At 50.5% G+C, this 22,466-nt stretch overlaps 7 protein-coding genes across 7 annotated transcripts; 3 read left to right on the top strand and 4 right to left on the bottom strand.

Annotated features, from left to right (window-relative positions):
* Window positions 1-769: 769 nt before the first annotated feature.
* Window positions 770-4,403, top strand: M437DRAFT_46852 (uncharacterized protein; the record flags this gene model as incomplete). Its single annotated transcript, XM_041021338.1, has 4 exons — window positions 770-2,203; window positions 2,255-2,459; window positions 2,541-3,266; window positions 3,331-4,403. The coding sequence occupies 4 exons, from the start codon at window positions 770-772 to the stop codon at window positions 4,401-4,403; spliced, it is 3,438 nt and encodes a 1,145-aa protein (XP_040880445.1).
* Window positions 4,404-4,862: 459 nt separating this feature from the next.
* On the bottom strand, window positions 4,863-5,491 carry M437DRAFT_47010 (uncharacterized protein; the record flags this gene model as incomplete). Its single annotated transcript, XM_041021361.1, has 2 exons — window positions 4,863-5,260; window positions 5,320-5,491. The coding sequence occupies 2 exons, from the start codon at window positions 5,489-5,491 to the stop codon at window positions 4,863-4,865; spliced, it is 570 nt and encodes a 189-aa protein (XP_040880446.1).
* Window positions 5,492-6,419: 928 nt separating this feature from the next.
* Window positions 6,420-7,293, bottom strand: M437DRAFT_83817 (uncharacterized protein; the record flags this gene model as incomplete). Its single annotated transcript, XM_041027998.1, has 2 exons — window positions 6,420-6,575; window positions 6,622-7,293. 2 exons carry the CDS (start codon window positions 7,291-7,293, stop codon window positions 6,420-6,422), a joined length of 828 nt encoding a protein of 275 aa, XP_040880447.1.
* A 1,072-nt stretch (window positions 7,294-8,365) lies between these two features.
* Window positions 8,366-9,149, top strand: M437DRAFT_46680 (uncharacterized protein; the record flags this gene model as incomplete). The annotated part of the gene is made up of 3 exons (XM_041021308.1): window positions 8,366-8,443; window positions 8,503-9,035; window positions 9,095-9,149. The coding sequence occupies 3 exons, from the start codon at window positions 8,366-8,368 to the stop codon at window positions 9,147-9,149; spliced, it is 666 nt and encodes a 221-aa protein (XP_040880448.1).
* Window positions 9,150-9,718: 569 nt separating this feature from the next.
* On the top strand, window positions 9,719-13,741 carry M437DRAFT_74681 (uncharacterized protein; the record flags this gene model as incomplete). Its single annotated transcript, XM_041026283.1, has 5 exons — window positions 9,719-13,111; window positions 13,142-13,304; window positions 13,341-13,556; window positions 13,593-13,678; window positions 13,715-13,741. The coding sequence occupies 5 exons, from the start codon at window positions 9,719-9,721 to the stop codon at window positions 13,739-13,741; spliced, it is 3,885 nt and encodes a 1,294-aa protein (XP_040880449.1).
* A 595-nt stretch (window positions 13,742-14,336) lies between these two features.
* M437DRAFT_47169 (uncharacterized protein) lies at window positions 14,337-17,078 on the bottom strand (the record flags this gene model as incomplete). Its single annotated transcript, XM_041021399.1, has 5 exons — window positions 14,337-15,382; window positions 15,442-16,002; window positions 16,051-16,462; window positions 16,512-16,838; window positions 16,893-17,078. 5 exons carry the CDS (start codon window positions 17,076-17,078, stop codon window positions 14,337-14,339), a joined length of 2,532 nt encoding a protein of 843 aa, XP_040880450.1.
* Window positions 17,079-19,506: 2,428 nt separating this feature from the next.
* M437DRAFT_47015 (RNB-domain-containing protein) lies at window positions 19,507-22,230 on the bottom strand (the record flags this gene model as incomplete). The annotated part of the gene is made up of 1 exon (XM_041021363.1): window positions 19,507-22,230. The coding sequence occupies one exon, from the start codon at window positions 22,228-22,230 to the stop codon at window positions 19,507-19,509; it is 2,724 nt and encodes a 907-aa protein (XP_040880451.1).
* Window positions 22,231-22,466: the final 236 nt, after the last annotated feature.

Consider the following 22,466-nt stretch of genomic DNA (forward strand, 5'->3'; position numbering starts at 1 on the left):
CTAACGGCTTTCTCTTTCTCCTCAAGCCCTCTGGCGTGAGAAGCGACATCACCAGAATGCTGGTCCACAGAGAATACCAGGTATCATACAGATACATAGTGTTGAACCGACTTATGCAAGAGATGAAAGTTGACTACTCGAGTAGAACCCTTTGGCGGTACAAGGGCTTGGCCAACGTGCAAGAAAGCTTGATCGTTTGTGGCTGGGACCTGCAACCTCAATTCTGCTTCCGAATAGGTACTGCCAGGGTGCTCCTAGCAACAGCTCATTAAGAGATCATCGACTCGTCTTTCTCGTGGCTGTTTTGACGTCTTGCGGAACAACAACCATCTGCACGTGTTCTGTATACTTCACTTCTGTCTCCAGAAATGGCTGGAAAAGAATAGGAAGTAAAAGTGTTGTGAGCTGCCATCGCAGTTGCGTTTGACTTTCTGGTTCAAGGCTTGCTCCTTCCCAGACGGGAAGCCATCGCGTTGGATATCCGATTCTTCACAGTATCAACTCGAACCTGTCAACAACAACAACAACTATTCTCAGAATATTCTCGTCTTCATAGCAGGTTGTTCTCCGAGTTTATCTCCTTCCATTCTAGCGTCAAAAAGCGACTTGACTGAAACTCTCGGGCCGACTTTCCTTCTTCGTTTACTATTTTGCATGCGCTTTAACACTCACGAGCTACAACATCGCTTTGGATGCAACTTTCGGTCAGGCAGGCAGGATCAGCGTCGTGGAGATGGCGATCCATCGTGGGTCCGTTGTCATCGATCTGATGAGCGACGGAAGCAATGATGATCCGGACCCTATCATCCCACTTCACACCACTCCAAAAGCCACTCCAAGATTACCTGCGCCTGTGTCACCAGAAGCCGCTCACTTTCTGAATGATCTGAGGAATTATGTTCCTATAGGGTCACTGGTTCTGAATGGAGCCTCTGGCGCAGAACCAGCTTGGGAGGAAGTTCAAGTCAATCACCTCGCCACTCTGACCGACTCAGGCCTCTCCGACCAGAACGCGCTTGATGTTGAGAAGCTTCTTGCTCGCCGGCGCATCCGAGCCTTTGCGAGCATCCCTTGGAAATCTGTACTACGAATTTATGTATTGCCCAGTGATGTCGGCCATCGCTTCCTCCAGCAAGACCGTGGACTGGACACCCATTTGTTTTCGCTGATTCGAAATCTCGATGTTTCTCCGAGCGCATGGAATGGCCAACCAGCCGTACAAAAGTCCTTCGAGATGTACGCAACTGGAGAAGAAGGATCGCTGTATTATCTGTTCAACAACATTCCGTCTCCGAATCCAACACCGGAGGCAATCACAAGTCACTTCCATCGCGAGAGTATGCTTGATCTTCTGGACCCTGAGTATCAATTGCCTGGCCTCAAGACAGTTCTATATCCCTACCAACGACGATCTGCGGCTCAAATGCTGCAAAGAGAATGCGAAGACAAACTCGAACTCGACCCTCGCCTTGAGAAGCGTATCGCCCTCGATGGTTCAACTTATTATTACGAGCCTTGGGATGTCTCATTCTTGCGAAGTCCTCGCTTCTATGAGTCCTGTAAAGGGGGCATACTCGCAGAGACCATGGGGCTAGGCAAGACTTTGATCTGTCTCACACTGATTCTTGCGACTCGTGGCTATCTTCCTCGTACGCCAGCTCAGTATGACCGAGTAATTGTTCGACCAAAAGTTGTGAGTCTTCTGGATATGGCTATCTCAGCCGTCAACCGACATTCTGCTCCATGGCCGTCTTTCTTCGAGAGGCATGAAGAGCTCACTGGCGAACACATGGGACACTGTATCGATTTGATGCGACAGAACGCACCCTCTTACGAGATCCCCATCGAGCCTATTCGCTGGAACCGTAAGACTACTGTACCAGCCCCAAAGAAGGTAACACTAGCGGCAACAACCCTTGTTGTCGTTCCAAGGAATTTGCTATCTCAATGGAAGTCGGAGCTGGAGAAGCACACATCAGGAGTTCTCAAAACTCTAGTCATGGACGATACTCGTGTCAATCTTCCTCCGCCAGAGATACTGGCATCCTTCGACCTCGTCCTGTTCAGTCGACCTCGATTTGAATATGAGGACAGGGACGGAGCAGATCAAAACGGTCGACGTATGTCAAGATATCCACCATCATGTACTTGCCCCTACATCGGAGCTACACGAACCCGAGATTGTGTCTGTATACGACCTGACGTAAGTCTGAGAGCGTCCTTTGTCGCAGCACCAGCTGACATTTGCTGATAGGATATCTATGTATCACCACTCAAATCCCTTCACTTCCTGCGAATCATCATCGATGAAGGCCATGGCATGGCTACAGAGAATACGAGAATCGCGACTGTAGCGAGTAAACTTGTCGAAGCATCTCATCGATGGATCGTCAGCGGTACACCAGCAAAAGATCTCATTGGTGTAGAATTGGATCTGGTTGGACCTGTTTCACATTCTGGTACCCCAGCTCCTTCTAACTCTGATGACGCGGAATCACAATCTGGCTCCGGCTCGGGCTCGGGCTCCGGATCAAATGCAGAATCTCTTCGACGCGAGACTCTGCTTAGACAGAGAAAAGCATACAGCGTGAAGGACGAGAAAGATGGAGCAGTCCGCAGCATTGGCTCAATGGCGTCAAATTTCCTTCGCATCAGACCGTGGTGTTCTGCCGAAGATGAGAGAGGATCCGACTGGGCAAACTACTTCTTCCGACACGAGATGTTACGGCCGCGTAGTCGAACCTTCTCTGGCTTTTCAAGATGTCTACGACAAACGCTTGAATCGATTGTTATTCGAACACAGTCTGGAGATGTCGAGCGCGATATCGAGCTCCCTCCTTTAACGCACGAGATCGTCCGGCTAGAGCCGTCCTTCTACGACAAGCTAACAGTCAATGCGTTCGTGTTCGTGCTAACTGCCAATGCTGTCACCAGTGAAAGGACGGATGTTGACTACATCTTTCATAAAAACAGCGTCAAAGAGCGGACTCAACTATTAAACAATTTGCGCGCCAGTGCCTTCTATTGGACTGGTTTCAGTGCCTCCGATATGGAGGCTGCTATAGAGCAAAGTGAAGGCTATATCAAGAAGCCGACCAAGTTATGCTCGAAAGAAGATGAGAGCTTACTCAGACGCTGTATTGACCAAGCTAGAGTCATGATTAGTTCTGAGGGGTGGAAGAAGCTTACACAAAGTCATGAGGTCGGTCTGTTTGTGGAAGACTGGCCTGCCGAATCTGCAGCATTCTGGTCCTTCGATAGAGCAGGTATGTGCTGACAACTTGAAGGCAGAGAGAGCCTTCTAGATTGTTGCTGACGTCCGATAAACAGACTCATCCACTGCGCAAGTGCTGTGTGGCGCCACACAGCTGATCCAAGCTCAAGATCATGTCAATCGTCAAGCCGAACTTCTTGACCCAGCAGAGGGTCTTGCTGGCACCGGCATCAAGGCTCTGTCCTTTCTCCAGGCGCAGTCCGACGAAAAAACACCTGTGCTTGTCAAGGCAGGTATACCTTCGTCTTCGCTTGCGCTCAATCAGACAGGAAGCAAGCGGACACCAGCCTCACCACAAACCAAGCCCGAATCTCACAAACGCAAGAGTCCTGTTGGGCCCCCTGAAACACAGAGCCACCTCAGGGATGCACAATTGCCCGCCAATTCAGCACTTAGTAAGACTAGCATCGTCGGCACAACAAGTGCCAAACTTAGCTATCTTCTCTCTCGTATTGAAGAGTTTTACCGCGATGAAAAGATCCTCGTCTTCTACGACAATGACAACACAGCCTACTATATTGCTCAAGCTCTTGAGGTCCTGCATGTGGACTACCTGATCTATGCAAAATCCCTCACGCCTGCCGTCAAGTCTGATTACATTGTTCGATTCAATCAGAGACCCGAGCATCGCGTCTTGTTGATGGACATTGGCCAAGCTGCTTTTGGATTGAACTTTCCCTCGGCTTCGAGAGTGTTCTTTATCAATCCAGTCAACAGACCTCAAGTGGAAGCACAAGCTCTCAAACGAGCCCATCGTATTGGTCAAACTCGAGAGGTCCATGCGGAAACGCTGATTCTCAAGGGAACAATTGAAGAGAAAGTATTTGAACGAGCGAGAACGATGAGTCGAGCGGAACACAAGAACGCGAAAGAGCTGGATGACGACGGTGGCATTCGAGAGATCATACAAAGCGCGCAGCCCATACCAGTGCATGAAGCGACCGGTGCAGGTCGCATTGCATTCATTGAAAGGCCACAACAGCTATTTGCAAGACCAGGTTGGGCAGGCTGGAAGATTGCTGCAAGAGAAAACTCCTCCAAGGCTCGCACCAAGACGAGTCAAAAGAGAAAGGCAGAAAACGCAAATGGGAAGAGTCCTAGCAGAAAGCGTGCAAAAAAGCAGAAATGATGAGGAGATATGACTGAAGAGGAAACAGACCTTGTCGATACCAGAAACAGTCTATTGCTGTAATGAAGCTCTTACCAGTACAAATTACTACGTGAAATAAACCAGCACTTCGAATAGCTGGCTGTATTGAAGAATTGATTGCCAGGGCGTATCTAGCCAGAGAAAACAAGTACGAGTATCGAGATAGGAAGGAGAGAAAGAAAGCGCTCCCAATAAACACAAACGCCGCTATTCCCATCATGATGGTTCAGTTTCGTACACATGTCGGAGATATTACATGTTCATGCCAAAAAGATGCGACTTCTCGGCTGGGGGAGGAAGGATGTGATTCGAGCGAGCCAGTCCAATCATGCACTATATGACGTTATTCTCTGCGAGCGATACTTAGACTCTTCATTCCGATGCGGGGACAGCAAAGGGTGTAGAAGTCATTTGGTTGACCACCAGTTCGAGGGGTACTTACAACAATGATAGGGTCAAGTCACCACGAATACTGGCCTTGAGTTCAATCTCGACATCGAGATTGGCATCCAACTTCAGCTTCAAACCATCAGTTTCATCGAGCTCTGACTGTACCGCAGGTGGCGGCTTCTTGTAGTAAGGTTGGTCTGGGTTGCTGCCTCGCATAGGGATCTCTCCTCTGTCTGCGCGAGCTTTGGTCACGGGTCCATCCATGGATGTCGAGTCGGGACCAATGCGCTCAAATGGTTGCATCTCGTGGAGTTCGCCATTGGCATCTGCTTCCTCCAGGGCTTCGAGCGAGTTTGTGTGCATGTATTTGCCGTCTCTTTGGTCGTTCTTTACTCGCTTTCTTCGGGCGCGACGGGATGAGGATCTGGAGCGCTCGGTTTGCAGACCTGGGGTTGTTTAGTCTCTGTGTGGGATGTCGGTGGTTGAAACTGCCATGTCGTCTTACCTGTTTGACGCTTCTCCGAGTTGTAATATTCATTGTGCTTCTTTTGTTGTACTACGGTTCTCTGGTTTTGTGCTTGCTCTGCCTGGCTACCAGGGAATCGCTTGTCGTCTCCAGAGGGGTACTCCGGTTCCCAGTCCTGGCGAGCTTGAACAATTTCCTCGTCGGTGGGCATGGTTGCAGTATTTTCGTATTTTGCAAATGGACAGGAAAATGGAAATGTGGTTGTATGGACTCGAGCAAGGAAATCACAGTTGGCTAGTGGTCAGAGCAGCAAAGACAGTTGCAAGCAGCAAGTACAAGCAAGAAAGAAAGGGCAGTGACGTCCGTGAGAAATGCAATGGCGACAGGGAAAACCGACTTACGCTCATGCCAGGCCTGCTTCAGCACTCTTTCTCTCTCCGATCTCGAGAACCAGACTTACCTTCCCGTCTACGGCAGCAGATACCTAGCGAGGGTTCGGGGCCTGCGCCTGCGCCTGCGCCATGATCACATACAATGTGCCACACAAACCTGATTTCCTGAGGGATCCGCACTGTTGCGCACCAGCCACACGTCATAGCGAAAGCAGCCCTGCACGCAACTCGGACGGTTCTCCTTGCAGACCACGCGTTTGGCTGCAAAGCGTCTCGATTCGGATGTTCGAGCAGGGGTGTGTAGTGGGGTTGAAAGCTGAAACCGCAATCTTTGCCGAAACTTGTGGCTTGGTCAACGTCAAAAAGTGGCTCCTTCATGTGTGGAGAAAAAATCAAGGCACGGCCACGTCTTTCAATTTGAGAGAAGGAAATTGCGCAAGGCTCGCTATTCGCGATCGAGCCGCTGCGCCTCATTTCCTGCTGACATATCGACGTCAGGTTGTCAGAGGATACAAGCGAGTCTTGTGTCATGTCCCGAGCTTTGATCGATACGAGGATACCTGGAGCAGACTGAGGTGATCAATGATCATACGAGGTTGGGCTGCAATGAAGGATGTGTGTGTAGTAGCAACTAGCAAGGAGCAGCAAGACTCTACCATGTCATTGTTGAGTGCTATCCGTCTGGAAAGCTCGCATGTCACAGAGAAGATGTTTTGGATGGGTAAAAGTCGTCTCTTCGTCTTCGATCTAAACGTACTTTACATGATGTGGAAAAAGGAAAGAATAGTGAACATATGGTAATCCAACAAGTGCCAAAACTCCATGATATCCCATTATAAGTGTCGTCAACATTGGTCGTACGCAAATTGAGCGTATGTGCAGCAGCAGCAATGATTTTAGTTCCTAGTGGCATGTCAGTTTTGTCAAACGAGAGAAGTCTCGGGTATACGTACAGCAGTCCAAGAGTCAAGTCACCGTGAATCTTGGCCTTGAGTTGAATCTCGATGTCCAGGTTGAGCTCCAATCTCAAACGGAGCTGCTCACCCTTACCGCCGTCTTCCTCTTCTTCACCACCACCTTGCTTTTGACCGCCTCCAGTCAGACCACCAAGTGCTTTGCCAGCTGTGTCTCCGACTTGGTTGACGGCGTTTCCTGCGGTGTTCTGAACCATGTCACCAGCTCCGCCAACTAACTCTCCACCAGGAACGTTCTCAGTGATGTCGTCCAAGGGGCCACCACCACCGCCTCCTTGCTTCTTCTGACGCTGACGTTGACGGCGTCCACCGTTTGCAGAGGCATCACTTCTAGCGACTGATTCTGTGTCACTTTCCTGTCCGCGGCGGCCGCGACCACGACTTTGGCGTCGACGAGATTGGGATGCTTGACGTGACTTTTGTTGTTGAGGTTCCGGTTCGGCGTCTTCTTCGCCGTCCGCATTGGCGCTGGCATCGGCTTCGACTTCTGCGTTTCCTCCAGCCTCAGCCTCAGCACCGCCGTCTCCTTCGGACTGATCAGGAGTGGGCTGTTGTTGAGGCTTCTTCTGGCCCAGCTTCTGAGGCTTCTTTCTTTCGGGGGCACTGGCACCGCCCTCGGCTCCAGCAGAGGCTTGCTTATCCGACATGGTAGAGAATTGTGAATATGATAGTAGATGTAGGAGGTATAATGTGGGGAATTGAAGATGTTTGCGAAGAGAAGGAAAGATGAGAGAATTGGAAACAGACCCGGCTAATACTTAGAAAACTGGCAGAGCACCCTTGGACACCTCCACCGAACAGGTTTCGAAAACCCGGGCATGAATATGTCAAAGGGCGGTCCTTTGACGTAACATGAGCTCACCAGCCACACTTCTCGAGGACCGAAGTGGGCACTTCAGCATGCAGGCGTGCTGATCGCGCGTGAGCCAATGCATGAAGTTCGCGAGAAGTTGCAAAGTGCGGGAGATGTCAGGGCCAGCCACAGGTGTTGAGGCGTCACGATCGAACTGCGTCTGTGCATTAGCTGACGGCACGTCGACTTTCCGAGCTCGCTTCGTTGGAGCGAGGAGGAGTGACATTGATGATGAATCTGTTTCTCCCAGCTGGAGATGAGGCGCCTGAGGTTTTGGCATTGGAATGAGCGAAGATCGAGACTGCTCGTTGTGGTCATCGAGATCGAATGAAAAAAAGTTGAGAACCGTGTCTCATGTTTACGTCGCCGTGCTTCAAGTTCTTCTACAAGCACATGGTTTACCTTGGACAAAGGCATACGTACCATACAGCCAGCATTTCCTGGCACATTTACTTCTCTTGACGTATTTCTTGTGCTGTTCTTTGCATGGGTCTTGCGGAAGATTTGTACAAGCTCTACGTGTAGATGGCAGTCTCGACCGTGTGTAGTACCTGTCTTGCCCGTGGCTTCACGTCCGATCACGGGCAGGAGCTCGAACGTAGCTCTTCAATACCCGGAAGAGACAAGTATGCGCTGCCAAATTACTTTGAAAACTCAGTAGGCCTTACTGAAATCCTGGACACGTTCGTAATCTCAATGGAGAACGAACCACGCAAGAAGCCACGCCAGTGGTCACGATTTTTGACCATCGGGAAACACACAGAGTCCCAGCCCGACCTAGCCTCGTTATCTTATCTCGGAATCTCTCCGCCATGTGTTGATATCATCATTTCTTTCCAAGTGTGATTCTCAGTTACAAACACAACATGAGTGACCAAGCATCTAAAGATGCCGCAGCAAAGGCTCGTATCATAACGCATATGAATGCAGACCATCATGACTCGGTTAGTACAACTACATTTAGGAGAAGTGTCTATGCAGGACGCTGATGGTCAATTCAAAGGTCATTCGATATCTTGAAAATTATCATCACCTGCCAGGATACCAGGCTTACAACGGCAAAATCTCCGATGTGTCGCTCGAGTACATTGCTTTCGAGTGTGCCGGTATGAATTATAGGACCCCCCTTGACCCTCCTATGAGCTCTTTCCGAGAAGCACGAGAGCGTCTGGTTCAGATGGACAAAGAATGCCTCGAGGCGCTTGGTCGAAGCGACATCACCATCAAAGAGTTCATCGCACCAACTGGATGGTATCTTGTGCTGTTTGGGATAGTGTCGACGACGCTTGTGGCATTCAGGACCAGAGCAAACTTCGAACCGGGAAGCTTCATCTCTGCCGTGGTACCTCAATCATTCGCTCGATTCTGTTGGACGATACAGCCGCTCATCTGGTACGGAATGCTTGCTATACATGGAGCCGAAACGTGGAACATGGCACGTGGACGACTGAGGAAGCACAATGTCAATATCAGGAGCCGAGTCTGGTGGTTGTGGATAGCCACGACCTTCATTGAAGGCGTCGGTGCGTACAACAGGTCAGTTTGCTGCCTCTGTTCATGATTCAATATGAGCTCGACTGACTAGGGTGCTACAGATTTGATAACACGGTCCAAAAGAAGAGGGTCGAAAAAGACAAGCAGAAGCACTGATGGATTTCGGACTTTTATGCATTTCCCATTTGCGGAGTCGGGCGCGTCGAGTGACTCGGGGTCCCGACTCCCGGGGTGGCAGGACTTTTTCCAGTTGCACGACAGCCGGACGCGACAAACGCGTGCGATAGTGGGCGCCGTTACACAGAAGGTTGGATTGCAACGGGCGCAGGTTACTGCGGTAGATAAGTGTCGATATGAAGTAGAAAGAAACGCCAAGCCAAGCAATTGTGTCTCAATCGTGCCTTCTCCGAAGACGATCCTTTGTACATGCCGAGCGGAGTACATGTTGATACCGGGGTTGGTTCATAGCCCTTGTTGTACATTTTGCGCTTGGTTCGGTATTCTTCTTGCTCGTTCTATCCCAATCTCAATGCGCCAGCCGTAAATCTGCAAACAGGCATCCGGTTCATGTCTCATGTCTGCACCTGTCTCTGTTTCATACTGATCCAGCACGCTGTCTGCCGGGTGTGCGACCACCCCCTACATAACTCCGATGGTCATGAGGGAATCGATATGACCGGCTAGACATCTCGACCCATCCTGCATCCAAGGTACAACGACACGATATGGCGCGTAATCCGGCCATTGACCCTCCGCGGTTCGCTCCGCCCACGAGGGTTTACTCGGCCACTTCATCTTCGCCCGCGAATTCACGTTCTCCTTCCCCTTCGCGCCATAACCGAAACCGCTCGCGGTCCGACGATCCCTTGGTCCGCGACCTTTCTCCGACTCGAACATTGGAAGCATTCACATCGACACCGGGAAGCGAAGAGAGCAAGAGCCAGGTAGCTCTTGTGCGCTTGATTGAAAAGGCCTCGCCTTCAGAAAGAGCTTTTGGCATCAGGATAGCCCAGACGTGCAAGGACATCAAAGCCTGGCACTTCGAACTGCAACAATGGCCCTGGACTAACTCATTTGAGCCTCCTGTCCATGCCACACATGCCGTCGAGGGCCCGTACTGGGGCAGCCTTCGAGAAAGCCAGGTTATAGCATACGAGCAACGCATTCAGGATATCCGCGAAGCCTTGTTTAACCAGGACGTCGATGAGCTCAAGGAATATGTCCTCTCCCAACACGTCCAGCCAAAGACGTCCGATTTTGAACTCTACGAACGCCTCGACGACTTTACTGCCTTGATCACTGCCACAATCCTGCATGCCCTGCCTGACCTCTCACGTTTGAGTCGCTTGTTGGATACTTGGTCGATGCGTATTACGCTCTTGCGCAAGGTTCCTGGTTATCTCAAAGGTCTCGATCAAGCCAAGACAGAGTTGGATAATGCCTGGTCTGGCATGGCTCAACGTCTTCGGGACACGATTGATACATCTGCTGTGCGTAGTGCTTTCCAGGCTCTTCAAGAACAGTTAGAGTCGCGTATGGGCAAAGTCGGCGGACGGCTCGACTCCATGTTGGATGATCTTGAAGGACGTGAAGAAACGCTCCCAGATGCCTGGATCGATACTTTTGAATCGCTCGAAGCGAGCTATAGTGATTGGCTTACTCAGACCGAGCGCCAAATAGTTGGTCACAACATGTCTCTGCTTGTACCTGCCCACGGCAAACAGACTCTTGCAGATGTAGCTACCCGCGAGATTCCTTCAACCTCTATTGAGTCTTCAGATCGTGAAGAGCGTGCCGTCGTCCATGCTTCTCCAGAGCTAGTCACAGCTCCAGACGTTGTCTCGAACGTCAATCCAGCCGCAGAAGATCACTCCGCCGTACCTGCAGGTCAGAACGACGAACATGCTCTTGTCCAACCAGTCGAGAGCCCCATCTTAGGAACGGGCTCTGCGTTCCTGCCTGACCTGGATGAGTCTTCTGACTTAGACAGCGACAACGTTTCGAAGGACTCGATAAGGGCACCCGTTTCACCAATGGGTACCTCTCAGCCAGCCGTGTCAGCATCTGACTCAATCTATCGGGCTGGCAGCCTAAAGTCATTGTCATCAAACATCTCACGCTCGAGGCATGTGCCTATTGTTGTCAGCTATAACGATGGCGAATCACCAAGGCCTTCTTCGTCGATTGCACCGACTCCTGGTGAAGGATCTCCTGCTGTGACTGCTGCGGCATCCCCAATGCCAGCCTCGGAGCAGGCCTCTCCGGCTGTGAATAGTGTTCGTGCCAGAGCAGCTTTTCTCAATGGAGGCATTGAGCGTACCCAGTCGCTGCAAAAGTCTGTCAATAGTCCTGTCCGACCCTTTGAACATGCCTCCATGGCCTTCACAAAGCTATTCAACAAGACCAACAATACTTCCAATGGCACTCCCAGTCATTCTAGGACCAGCTCTACTTCAAGTCGAACAAGCAATCGCAAAGGATTAGGGCTGGGTATCAAGAATCATGAGGGATTCCGCCATTTTCATCGCTCTGCATCTCTAACATCTCCTGCGCCACCAGTTAAGAATGGTGTCAGAAATTCGGCCAAAGAGTCTCAGCTACCTGCACAGTCCTCATCGCCGCCAGCTCCGATTTTCAATTCTAGTCCAGAACAGGCTTCGGCGATTCGCGCTGCCTCTCAGCCTGTTCCTTCGGCTTTTCCACACGAGCTCCAAAGACCGATGGATGCATTCGTAACACCAGAGATCGAGCAAGACTACTTCCCTTCCACAGAAAACAGCAAATCGACACTCGATTCAAACTGGAATTCACCAGCGCTCGCCGAGTTTCCCGAAGACTGGCCTCTACCTGTCAGAATTTATGATGATGAAATACATACGCCAAAGGATCCTATGGGCTCTGATGTGTTTGAGAGGATGTTTGTCGACAGTCTTCCCGGCACACCACAGACCAAATCTCGGCCACCATCTCAAGAAAGCAATCCTTTTGAAAAGATGTTCAGATCGAAGCGATCGGGCTCGAAGGAACCGCTTTTCGATGATACACTGCTTGACGACATCTCTCAACACAAACCTCGCAGCGGGCCGTCGTCACCCGTTAGTCCAAGGGCGAGACATCTATCTAAACCTAGCACCACAAGCTTACCTTTTGAGCCTATCACGGAATTGCCAACACCAGGGTCGTTCGATGCGACTCCCGAGGTTCAAGATGCTTCTTCGGCAGGCTATTTCAGAGCCAAGCAGGTGCAGACATCACCAGGAAGTAGGATATCGCCAGTTCCTGCCAGTAACACTTCATGGAGCAACTTTAGTTCTGTAGGTGCTGGAAATGCTGAGGTGCTCGAAGAATCTGACGAGCATGACAATGAACAAAGCATCAACAAGAGGCGCTCAATGATCAAGAGAGCTTCCGTGGCGTCGATCGAGGCCCATTCGAGATCAGAGCTGAACACAATCGAGATACCTGTTGTGTCCAGACGATCTAGTCTCTCAGCCCCTACCACTGCTAAGCCAGCCAAGGAATTGTCAATGGACGATTTTCACAGTGACCAGGAGGACTTTGGTGGTGAACCACCCGCATTTGGACTGCCTCCACCAACAGTACGTTCCGACACAGAAAGAAGTAACATCGGCAGAGCTGTTGCAGTCTCAAAACCTCCTCCGCTCAACCTCGAAGTTCACAAGCGTCGTTACATTGTCGAGCCCGAGGCTACGCCCAGAGCTTCGTCAACCAACCGCAGCATTTCTCAGCCTGAGACGGCTAACAAGGGACACAAGCGTAACACGTCAAATGCTGAACAGCTGGATCGACATGTCAGCCGGGTTCTGAACACACTGCCGTCACGCATCACTTTCAAACCATCTCTCTCGCTCCCATCCCGTGAACCATCTCCTGCACCAACCATCGCTTCTGGCCCCTCTCGACCACGTCCTGCGTTGTCGGGCAAACCTCCTCGCACCGGACTCACTCTGTCAGCCGCTCAATCTGAGCTGACGTCTAGAAAGTCGAATGCAAACGATGCGGATGGCAAGATGTATTACCTGACACAAGAAGGGAAAGAACAACCCATCAAGCTATTTGTCCGTCTCGTTGGTGAGGGTGAGCGCTGTATGGTGCGTGTAGGTGGTGGTTGGGCTGATCTCGGCGAGTATCTACGTCAATACGCAGAGCACCACGGCCATCGTACTTTTAGTGACGGTAAGCTGGAAGTGGGCGGCACACGTATTGGTGGAGGTACCAAAATTCGCACGCCACTCAGCAGACCTGGAAGTGTCCTCGATCGTCCAGACAGCAGTATGAGTCTACGCAGTCGTTCGTCTTTTGGCGCTGTTGGAGCCCCGTTGCCAGTGGATATGTTGCACAGCAGTCCTTCGGCCACTACACAACCCATTGATCTCACGCCTACCACAACGCGCAACGGTGCCTACCACACCCCGACCGGATCTGTCAAGAGTTCTTCACGCCCGTCTACCGCGGATACTTTCTTGAATGCCTCTCCTTCATCATGGTCAGGTCAGGAGATTGGTCTTGCAGGCCCTTCGGCCAAACATTCACGCGGCAATCGTGAGCTTGACGAGCAAAAGGCACGCTGGGTTGAAGAAATGATGAACCGAGCCAAACAAGCCAGCAGTGTTGAGAGAAAGAAGAGCGAGACTGATCGCGCCGCTTGGGCGGACATGGGCAAAGTCGGTGGCACACGCCGCATGATGTTCCGCCACAAGACTGGAGGGGAGAACGGAAGTGGCTAGACGCTACATCTCCTCCGCCTCTGATTCTTTGCTATTGTTGGTGCTTGGTCTCTCCTATTGCCTCTTGTAGTTCTGTTTTTTTCTCTTGATATGGCGTTGGATGATCATGATGAGCGCCTTGTATGTTACACACGACCAGTTCTTGCTTTCTGGAGTTGTCTTTCGATTTTGCGTTTTGGCATCAAAAGAGTAGTGAAGCACGAGCAAAGCGGTAGCAACAGTACAATGCCAAATCCTTAGATAGCATCACAGCGAAGAACATTCTTTCTTCTTATTCTTCCTGTTGTGCCCTGCTCTTTCCTCTTTGTGAGTCCTGCAAAAATCGGTTGCATTTCTCGTCAGTGTCTAAATCACGCTCCTTCTGTGTTCGAACGTCAGATCCATTCCAGCACACGGGAGATATTGGAATGATATCTTGTTTGGTCATTAAACATATTGTAGATTCTGCTTGCATAAGGTTACACCAACAACTTTGGGTATGGGAAATAAAAGACATCTGAGAAGGAAAGAGAAAAGAAAGCACCGGCAGGATTTACAGAACATGATCTGATCTTACAGGAGTACATCGAGAAAATGGTAGATAGAATTACTGCTGTCAATGGCTTCGTGGGTGCAGAGATCCTCGATGAGCTGCTCCCCCTCCTCGTGCTAACGGTGGTGTGTAGAGTCCGTGATGGGGTTGTGATGGATGTTGAATATTGGGTTGCCAACCCTCAGCATGAGTGAAGGCTGGCATTGGCTGCATTTCAGCAAGGTGCTGATTGGTGAGTTGATGGTAGTGAGCAGGTACCGCCGGCATTGGGGGAGCGGGATGGTTAGCGGCGACATATCCCAGAGGATGAGCAGAGTCTCGCCGAGGGTCAATCAGTGTTGAGTGAGGCACCAGCCCGGTCTTGAAGCTTGGTTGTTCTGAAGAGGGAACGGCCGCAACTCCAGGCGTATGAACATGGCCAGGAGAAGCTTCGGCTGTAGATTGAGCGGTGTTGGTCTGGAGGCCATGGTCTTCGAGCAGGAACATACCAGTGGCTCCCATGACAGGCTCATGCAAGAAATCATGGTCACGCAGCCGTTGACCCATATCCCAGTCGAAAGGGTTGTGAGGTACACCCTCACGGCTGTGCTGTACATTCATTGGTGATATGCCTTCCGCATTCATGGATCGTTTGCGTGTCTCGGATTGTTGTTTGAGACACGTAAGACCGTCCGTGATCCGAGACATGGCCAGTCCTGTCAGCTGGTGCATTCCTGCCTTGTCCATTGTAACAAAGACCATGTATGCCTTTTCTACTCTTCCAATGTGCTCAATACTCTCGCGGTCAATGCCATCAAGCAATAGGATCATGCAGGCATTAAAGGCTTGTTGGCCAATTTTCCAATCGACGAGCGCAGACGGAACGCGGTTGTGGAAGAATTGGAACGCGTCCAGTAATGCCAGACAAGACTCTATCACTAGCGGTCTACCTCGCGGTACCATAGGAGATGGTGAGGGTGTGTGTGATTTCGGAGGAAGAGAGTATTCAGGGACGCTACCGAATTGAGGGAAGCCCGGTGAACGTGATCGATAGTCTGGACTCTTTCGGTTGTTCTCAATGCGCTGGCGATTGAGCAAGATGATGTAATTATGAATGTTGCAATAAGATACTATAGGCCGTACGGTTAGCGGTATGTAGTTGAAGTCATCGAACGGGTGTATGTCTCACTCGCCGCCCTTGTCTCCATCGGCCACTCAGGGATGGCTGTTTGCTCATCGATCCAGGATTTGTTGAACTGTAACGGTTCTGGCATCGTGTCCCATAAAGCGATCAGGCGATCAGTGTACATATCAATCTTGGAGTCTGTGAGCTGATTGCTGCTCAATATCTGTCGCCCATGAATTGTGAGTTGGTCAAAGAATTCGCTCAACCTTAGTGCTACCGGATCCGTTGTGAGAGGGTCAGGGGGCGGACAGTCTCCAACTCCCGAGATACCCAAAGGCCGACCAAGTGTCATGGCGTACTCCTGATCCATATGCAGTAGCCACCACCAAAGGTTCCTGCGTATTGTAGATTCACGGAGTGAAGGTGTTGGATCAAGGAAGCGAGGATTGCGATGCAGACCGACAGAGTGGGCGAGTCGGATCGTGAGACCGGAGAAAGACCAAGCATCAAGAAAACGTCCACTGTTGGTCAAGTAAGGGGCAATCATGATCATTACTTTGATACATTTCAGAGTGGGACGACTGGTGAAGGATGCCAGGCGGAGTGCTTGCATGGCCGCGACAGCTAGGGATGTTAGCGAGAAGAAGGAAGTTACGAAGACGTCAAGCTTACAGAATATCTCGCCCTTGCGACTGCTGTTCTGAGGTGTGCTTGTTTCTGCTTCTTTGCGACTTCCGAATGTGTCGAGTTGCACCCCTAATGCTAGCGCTGCAAATATGAGTGCGAGTAAGTCCGGAACCTTCTCAGCGTTCTCTTCGGCGTTCTCAAGAAATCGTTCGACTTCTTTCTGTGCCAAGTCGTCAGGTACATAAGGGAAGGCGAAACCTCGAGCTTTCTGGCTGAAGACGTCAAGGTAGTGGTAGAGCTCATCACGCGAGGGCAGGCATTGGAGTAGGCCTTGCGTACGCGACATGGCAGGCCATAGTGTTGGAAAAGGATACATGGAATCATGGGCCGCATACATGTCGGCAGCTCGAGGCATTGCATATGACAGAGACTTCGGTTCCACTTGAAGACTTGCAAACTAGGGGGCTGTCAGTTGTGTCGATTAGATTGTAACGTGTCATACTCACATCAGCTATGACACTCGCCAACCCTGGAGATCCGAAGTAGATGCTGTCAATCTGCTCACTCGCACGAAACCTGCGCTGGCGGTTCGGCTGCCTTGCAATGGAGTTACTGATAACATTGGCAGAACCTTCTTCAGTCTCACTGCCTTCCGACAGCGAAGACCTCTCAGCTAAGAGACGTTCTTTCAGTCGTTGATTCTCAGCTCGCAGTCTCCGAAGTTCGAGAGATTGTTGAATTGGTCCGAATTCAGCACCTTCTCCAAGGACAAAGTGGCACTCTTTGGGAAGACCCCTGGCACAACAAGCAGAGCATGGTTTCGTGCGATCACACTATCACAATAAGTTTGGTACTGACAAGTGCTTGAATGCCCTGAGAAAACTTACTTTTACTTTGCGTTCTCGACATTTAGTGCAGCTCAAGAGTTGACGTGGTTGGATCTGCTTCTTAAATTTCTTATCCGAAGCAGACAGGGACCTTTCGGCCCGCGACGAGGATGATGATGACAAGGCTTGCGGAGTCTGGGTGATGGTCGGAATCCCCGTTGTTTCCCAAGGTTTTGGTTGCTCCATCAGAAATCTGACAGATTGCTCATGACTCTAGTTCGAGGGATACGAAACATTAACATAGTCAGAGGACTTTCAGTATGTCAAAGCACCCTCTGTAAGATCCCGGATGCTATGGCGGCACGTCAGCATGAAACGACGCACCAGAAGGTTTGATCTATGCTTTTTGAGTGGCGGGGCTAAGACTGTTAAAGGAGAATGGACTAACGACAACAGTGATGAGGCCCACATCCCCATTTTTGGATAACGCAATCTGCTGGACGCAATTCCGAGCTTTCAAGCTTGAGGGCTCAAGAAGCACCTGTCAACCGTCCCGGATGGCTGAGACTCTGGGGAACCACGATCATCGAGTCAAAAACCTGAGATGAGAAACCATGTTTGCCTATTCTGACCAGTTGTTTGTGGATTGAACTTGTCCATCATCATCCGAATGACCGGCCTCCAGAGACGGTCAACGATTTCACATATACATGAATCTGTGCACTAAGTCTGCAGGCTTCAGGTGATCGTGATCGTGATGATAGTACAAGATGACTGGAAGGCCTAGATTCTCCAGGATCATGCAACATCGCGCCATGATCCTGCGAGTCGGGTGTCGATGGATGGTGGTGGTGGTGGGCGTTAAGGGTCGTATCCGAGGCTACGGTTAGGGATTAACCAAGACGCGCCACAATCCTTCGAATGACAACCCTGTTCAGTCACGCAATAGGCTATTGCCTCTCGTTCCCTGGTCTTCCAAGACAACTTGGTCAGAAACATGTATGTTTGTCTTGCTACAAGGAACCGTTCGTGACATACTTTCGGTTTTGACCGAAGGTCTGAGAGCAGCGACCACGTTGGCTCCAGGGGACGGTTGACTAGCACGAACAACCCCTCATCGTGGCCCGCTAAATTGCCAGAGCCGCGATGGCTCAATATGGTACCGAGACGCTATCAGAAGGTCACCATGTGTGCCGTTATGTAACCTGCGAGATCTTGAATCTATAGTAGAAACATGGAGACTTTGAGAGCTCATCGCCATGAGGAAATTAGTACTGTAAGGTGCTCTTCAGAATTGCTTGGTAGCGTGATGGCTGCAAGCTGCTTGATAATACGTTCGCAAATTGCAATGCATGTGGAAGGAGAGTGTCCCAGCTTATAACTTACAGGGTGCAGTCAAAGAACAAATAATCTCATGTGCAGCATGGCTTGCAGACTAGAGAGCGTCATGCGGAAATGGTTGTTTGACTCGTGCGTAGGCCTTTGGTGTCTAGCGATAGGACACGTATGTAGCAAATGGATAACGAAGAACGTCCACTGTCTCTAATAGGCTGAAGTTGTGACTAATTGTCCCAAGGATTCAATAGTCGGTTGCTTGCCGGCGCAAGCAAGTTAGCTCAAGGCCCATCCCGCTTAGGGAACTTAGTAGGTACGGATAGGTGAGGTACATAACGGCTGTTCGAACGCACGTCCATGTCGCATGGAGATGCTCGGAACGACGGACTTGGCGTGAAACAAGTCCAATAGGGCGCGAACATCTGAGATGGTCTTGATGGCCGGATCCCCGTACTTGAAGTAGTTTGTCGTTGACAAGATCACTGCCGTTGTCGTTGAGACAACGATCGTAAGGCTCTGGTCGTCAAATGAGCTACTATGTATGGAAGGTACAAGAATGGCGGATTGGCGAGATAGCGCTTGCCTTGCTCCCATCTCGCTTGTGCCCTATACGCATGCAATTCGAAAAACCCGTCTGATACGCATTCCAAGAAATGCCATGCAACGAGACCGAGCTCTGACCAAGGTCTCCACCGCGGTACAAGATTGGTCCGCGAAGGATCCAGGATTCAGGGCTGATGGTGCGTGTGTCCTTTCCACCAATTATACTCATAAGATTTTGCCTTACAGCTGCTGTCGAGTGCACTTTGTTGTCAGGCGGATAAGGCGCAACGTCGTCTGAAGGTCTCACATTGTATTTCAACCATAACAGCACATCTTATTCATTCCAGTACGTGGAAGGGCAGGCGCACCTTCCCGGGCTTCCGCATCTACACGTTCTCTCATTGTCTGTTTGCCTATACTGCCTTCCCTATAAGAGCATTTCGCTAAGCAAAGTAGTACGTCAGGCTGTTTTCGACCATCGTGAGCTAAGGCTGATCCGGGCTTCCGATGCGCACTCCTGCATGCCACTTTCATAAGAGTGTGCAGTACTGTATACCACAAAGATCTACAAGAAGGTTAGGGTTCGACGGGTATGTCGAAACATGGTGTCACTGCCATAATGTCATAAGAGAATCATCAATGCGACGAGTTCATCTGAAGGTGGGCTTGGCACAAATATTTTTGTGGCAGTGACATTCAAGCACCAACCCTCCAAAAGTCGATATTAAATGCTGCACGTATTCGGCTCTGCATGAACTTTTGGTGTCTGGCACATGACCCGTATCTCTACCCCAGCCTATCCTTCCCAGCGATCGACCAAACGTACAGGCCTGAACAGGATTCTTCGCATGAACACATCGATGTTCTCAATCTCACATTCCCATGTGTCACCTGCCTTGGCCTCGCCGAGTCCAAACCCTTGTGGCTGGCTCATTGTAGCACCAAGACTGAATTCTTTGACAATGACAGCGAGCTCGTTCCTTTGAGCGCTGGGCTGCATGTGTACGTAAGCGTTCATGGTAGCTGGCAGCTCGCACTCTTTGTAGTTGAAGGCACGGAAAAACACTGTAGCCTGCCAGTGTTCTTCAGCATAGGTAGTCGCGCGACGGATCATCGACTCGCGAGGCTGTAGTCCCTTTGCTATAAGATTGAGAGCACCAACCGAGAAAGGCAGTGTCTTTGCGGACTTGCTGCTAGCAAAATCGATTTGAGCACCTGCTCTAGCTTCTTCACGCAGAGCTGCTTCTATCTGCCAATGTAAAAGCATATCACCATACCTACGAAGCGGTGATGTAGCCTTGCTATAAGTGGATATGCCCAAGACTCGATGGTGCAAGGGCTTTGTTGTTAGGATAGTAGAACCGGAATTGGAAAGATATTCGATGGCAAGGTGCATAGGAGCTTCGCCAATGTTCTTCTCTGTAGCTGGAGCCAGTACTTCGTCATAGAATTTCTTCGCGTCGTTGGTGTCGGGACTTATCACAGTTCCTCGATAGATGATGGGGATATTACGTTCTGCACACCATGATGCACCGATTTCACATGCTAGAAGCATGAGCTCGCGAACAAGAATGTCAGAGACTCCTTCGCCAGAAGAGAACCACGAAGTTAGTGCTTTCGTACGGAACTCGACAATAGGGTCACCTTCCACGTATCTTGCCTTGACTCTTGATGGATGCTCCCACGGCAATCCAGGGCGTTTAGCGTTATGCCAGACATTTATTTCGGGTCGATTCGAATCCAGGAACAAACCTCCGGCCATACGACGCTTTGCCTGACGTTTCTCAGCAAGCGTCTGCAACTGCTTGAGCATCTCAATCTCGTGGTCGAGCAAATGCTTGCCAGTTTTCTTGGGTTCGTGGTGAGGTACTTCACCCCCGATTTTCAGAACGACATCTGGATTCCAACCAGCTGCAACGCCAACGACACGTGCTGCCTCGCCAGGAGTCAAGAATTTCACATTTCGAATGAAGCCGGGCTGAATCTTCTGTTCCACCGTCTCGCCCTTGGAATTTAGTCTGGCACTAAAAGTCAAAACAGGGCGTTCGGCTTGTAAACTGAAGTGTCTGCTTGTCGACCATCTTGGCAACATGACAAAGGCACGCTCCGGCATGTAGATCGTCTCGGTCATATGGCGTGCCATTTTAGCAAGAGGATTGTCGTGGTCGAAGAATGCGGTTGGGTTGGCGATGTGAACATGAACCCAGTGTTCACCATTTCCGGCATCTTCCACTGAAACGCCGTCATCAATCTCATGAGCTCCTTCGCCATCGATACAAAAGACGGTGAGATTTCCCCAATCTTTGCGCAGATGCGCCATCGAGTCCACAAAGCCGGGCTTTTCGTCCATGCTCATGACTTTGGTCATGAGTTGCTCAAGGGGCTTGGAGTGCTGCGAGGAGGGCAGAAGCAGATGGCTGTCGAATCGTACTCGGTTCTCGTGAGGCGTTAGTACGCCAATCTCTTGCAGAAAGGTAAAGCCGGCCTTCGGATCCAGCTTGTGCTCTTCGTACATGCCGGTTGCCTGCAGAATGAGAGGAGGAAGAGCCTCAATACGAGGGAGACCCAGGAATAGAGCAGAACACGACCATGCTTCGAAGAACTTGATCAGCTCACGGTCGGAGTCGTTAAATTCGGTTTTGAAGTCATATTGCATGACATCTTCCTTCTCAATATCAAAACGCTTCTTGCTAATGCCCACACGACCGAAAGTTGTTACTTCGCGAAGCTCACGGCTTTTTTTAATCAGCGACTGTGCTTTGTGAATGAAGTTGACGACGTTTTGGCCATTTCGCGAGAACTGGTAGTCCGGAGTCTTGCCCGCTGCGAAAGTTGCCAAATCGTCCTGCCATGCTCTGAGCCAATTGCGTACTTTTTCGACGTTTGCCACTTGCTCTTTAGACCGAATTTGAATGAATCCAGTGACGCGATGACTTCTTCGATCATGCCCGAAAGCAAAACCACCTCGAGAAAGAGCTTTGCGGACGGCATAAATCTTCTCTTGCAAGGTGTCTTTGTCATCCCCCTTGTTGTGTCCCAGGAGGCGGGTGGTTATCAGCTCGAGTGTACCAAACTTGAGATCGGTGGGATGAGCCAGGGAATGATGCGCGCCGTCGAGAGTGGTGGCATTCTGACGGTATATTTCTTCGCTTTTCCTCTGAAATTCAAGCATTCTTGTGACCAAAGGAGCTGAGACGCCTCTCGGAACACTGAGATCGAACATTTGAGCCCTGTCCAGCAATTCCTCGGTGATGCCAGAGTCAGGGAGATAGGGTATGATGGGCTCAACAAGGCTCGAAGGCACAAAATCAGGAACTGCGTGCTGAATGTTTCGTTCAGTGCCGTGAACCCATTTTCCATGGATGGTATAGAACTGAGACTGTGCGGGCCTTCCAATTCTTCGTACAAAGACAGCAAGTATGGGTTCTCTTTCGGAGCGAGGAAAGTCGAGCAAGACCAAGTCGCCTCTTCGCAGGAAACGATGGTGTGAATCCCAGTCTTCGAGGTTGCCCGGGGTCATCAGACGAGAAGAGTCGTCGCGTTCATTTTCGACATCTTCGTCTGGTCGGCGGAAATTATCGACGTCGCCCAAGCGGGTGAAATTGTTTGTTTGTTCGCCCGAGGCATCTACATCGTGTTCGTTGTTGATGTCTGTTTGTTCGTGGCCATGTTCTTGCTGCCATTTTCGCAATTGGTCTCGTATACCGCCACTCCGAGGAGTGTCAGGAGATTCTAGTCGATCAAGGGATTGGATTG

This window comes from Aureobasidium melanogenum (genome assembly GCF_000721775.1).
Source record: "Aureobasidium melanogenum CBS 110374 unplaced genomic scaffold scaffold_8, whole genome shotgun sequence".
Lineage (NCBI taxonomy): Eukaryota > Fungi > Ascomycota > Dothideomycetes > Dothideales > Saccotheciaceae > Aureobasidium > Aureobasidium melanogenum.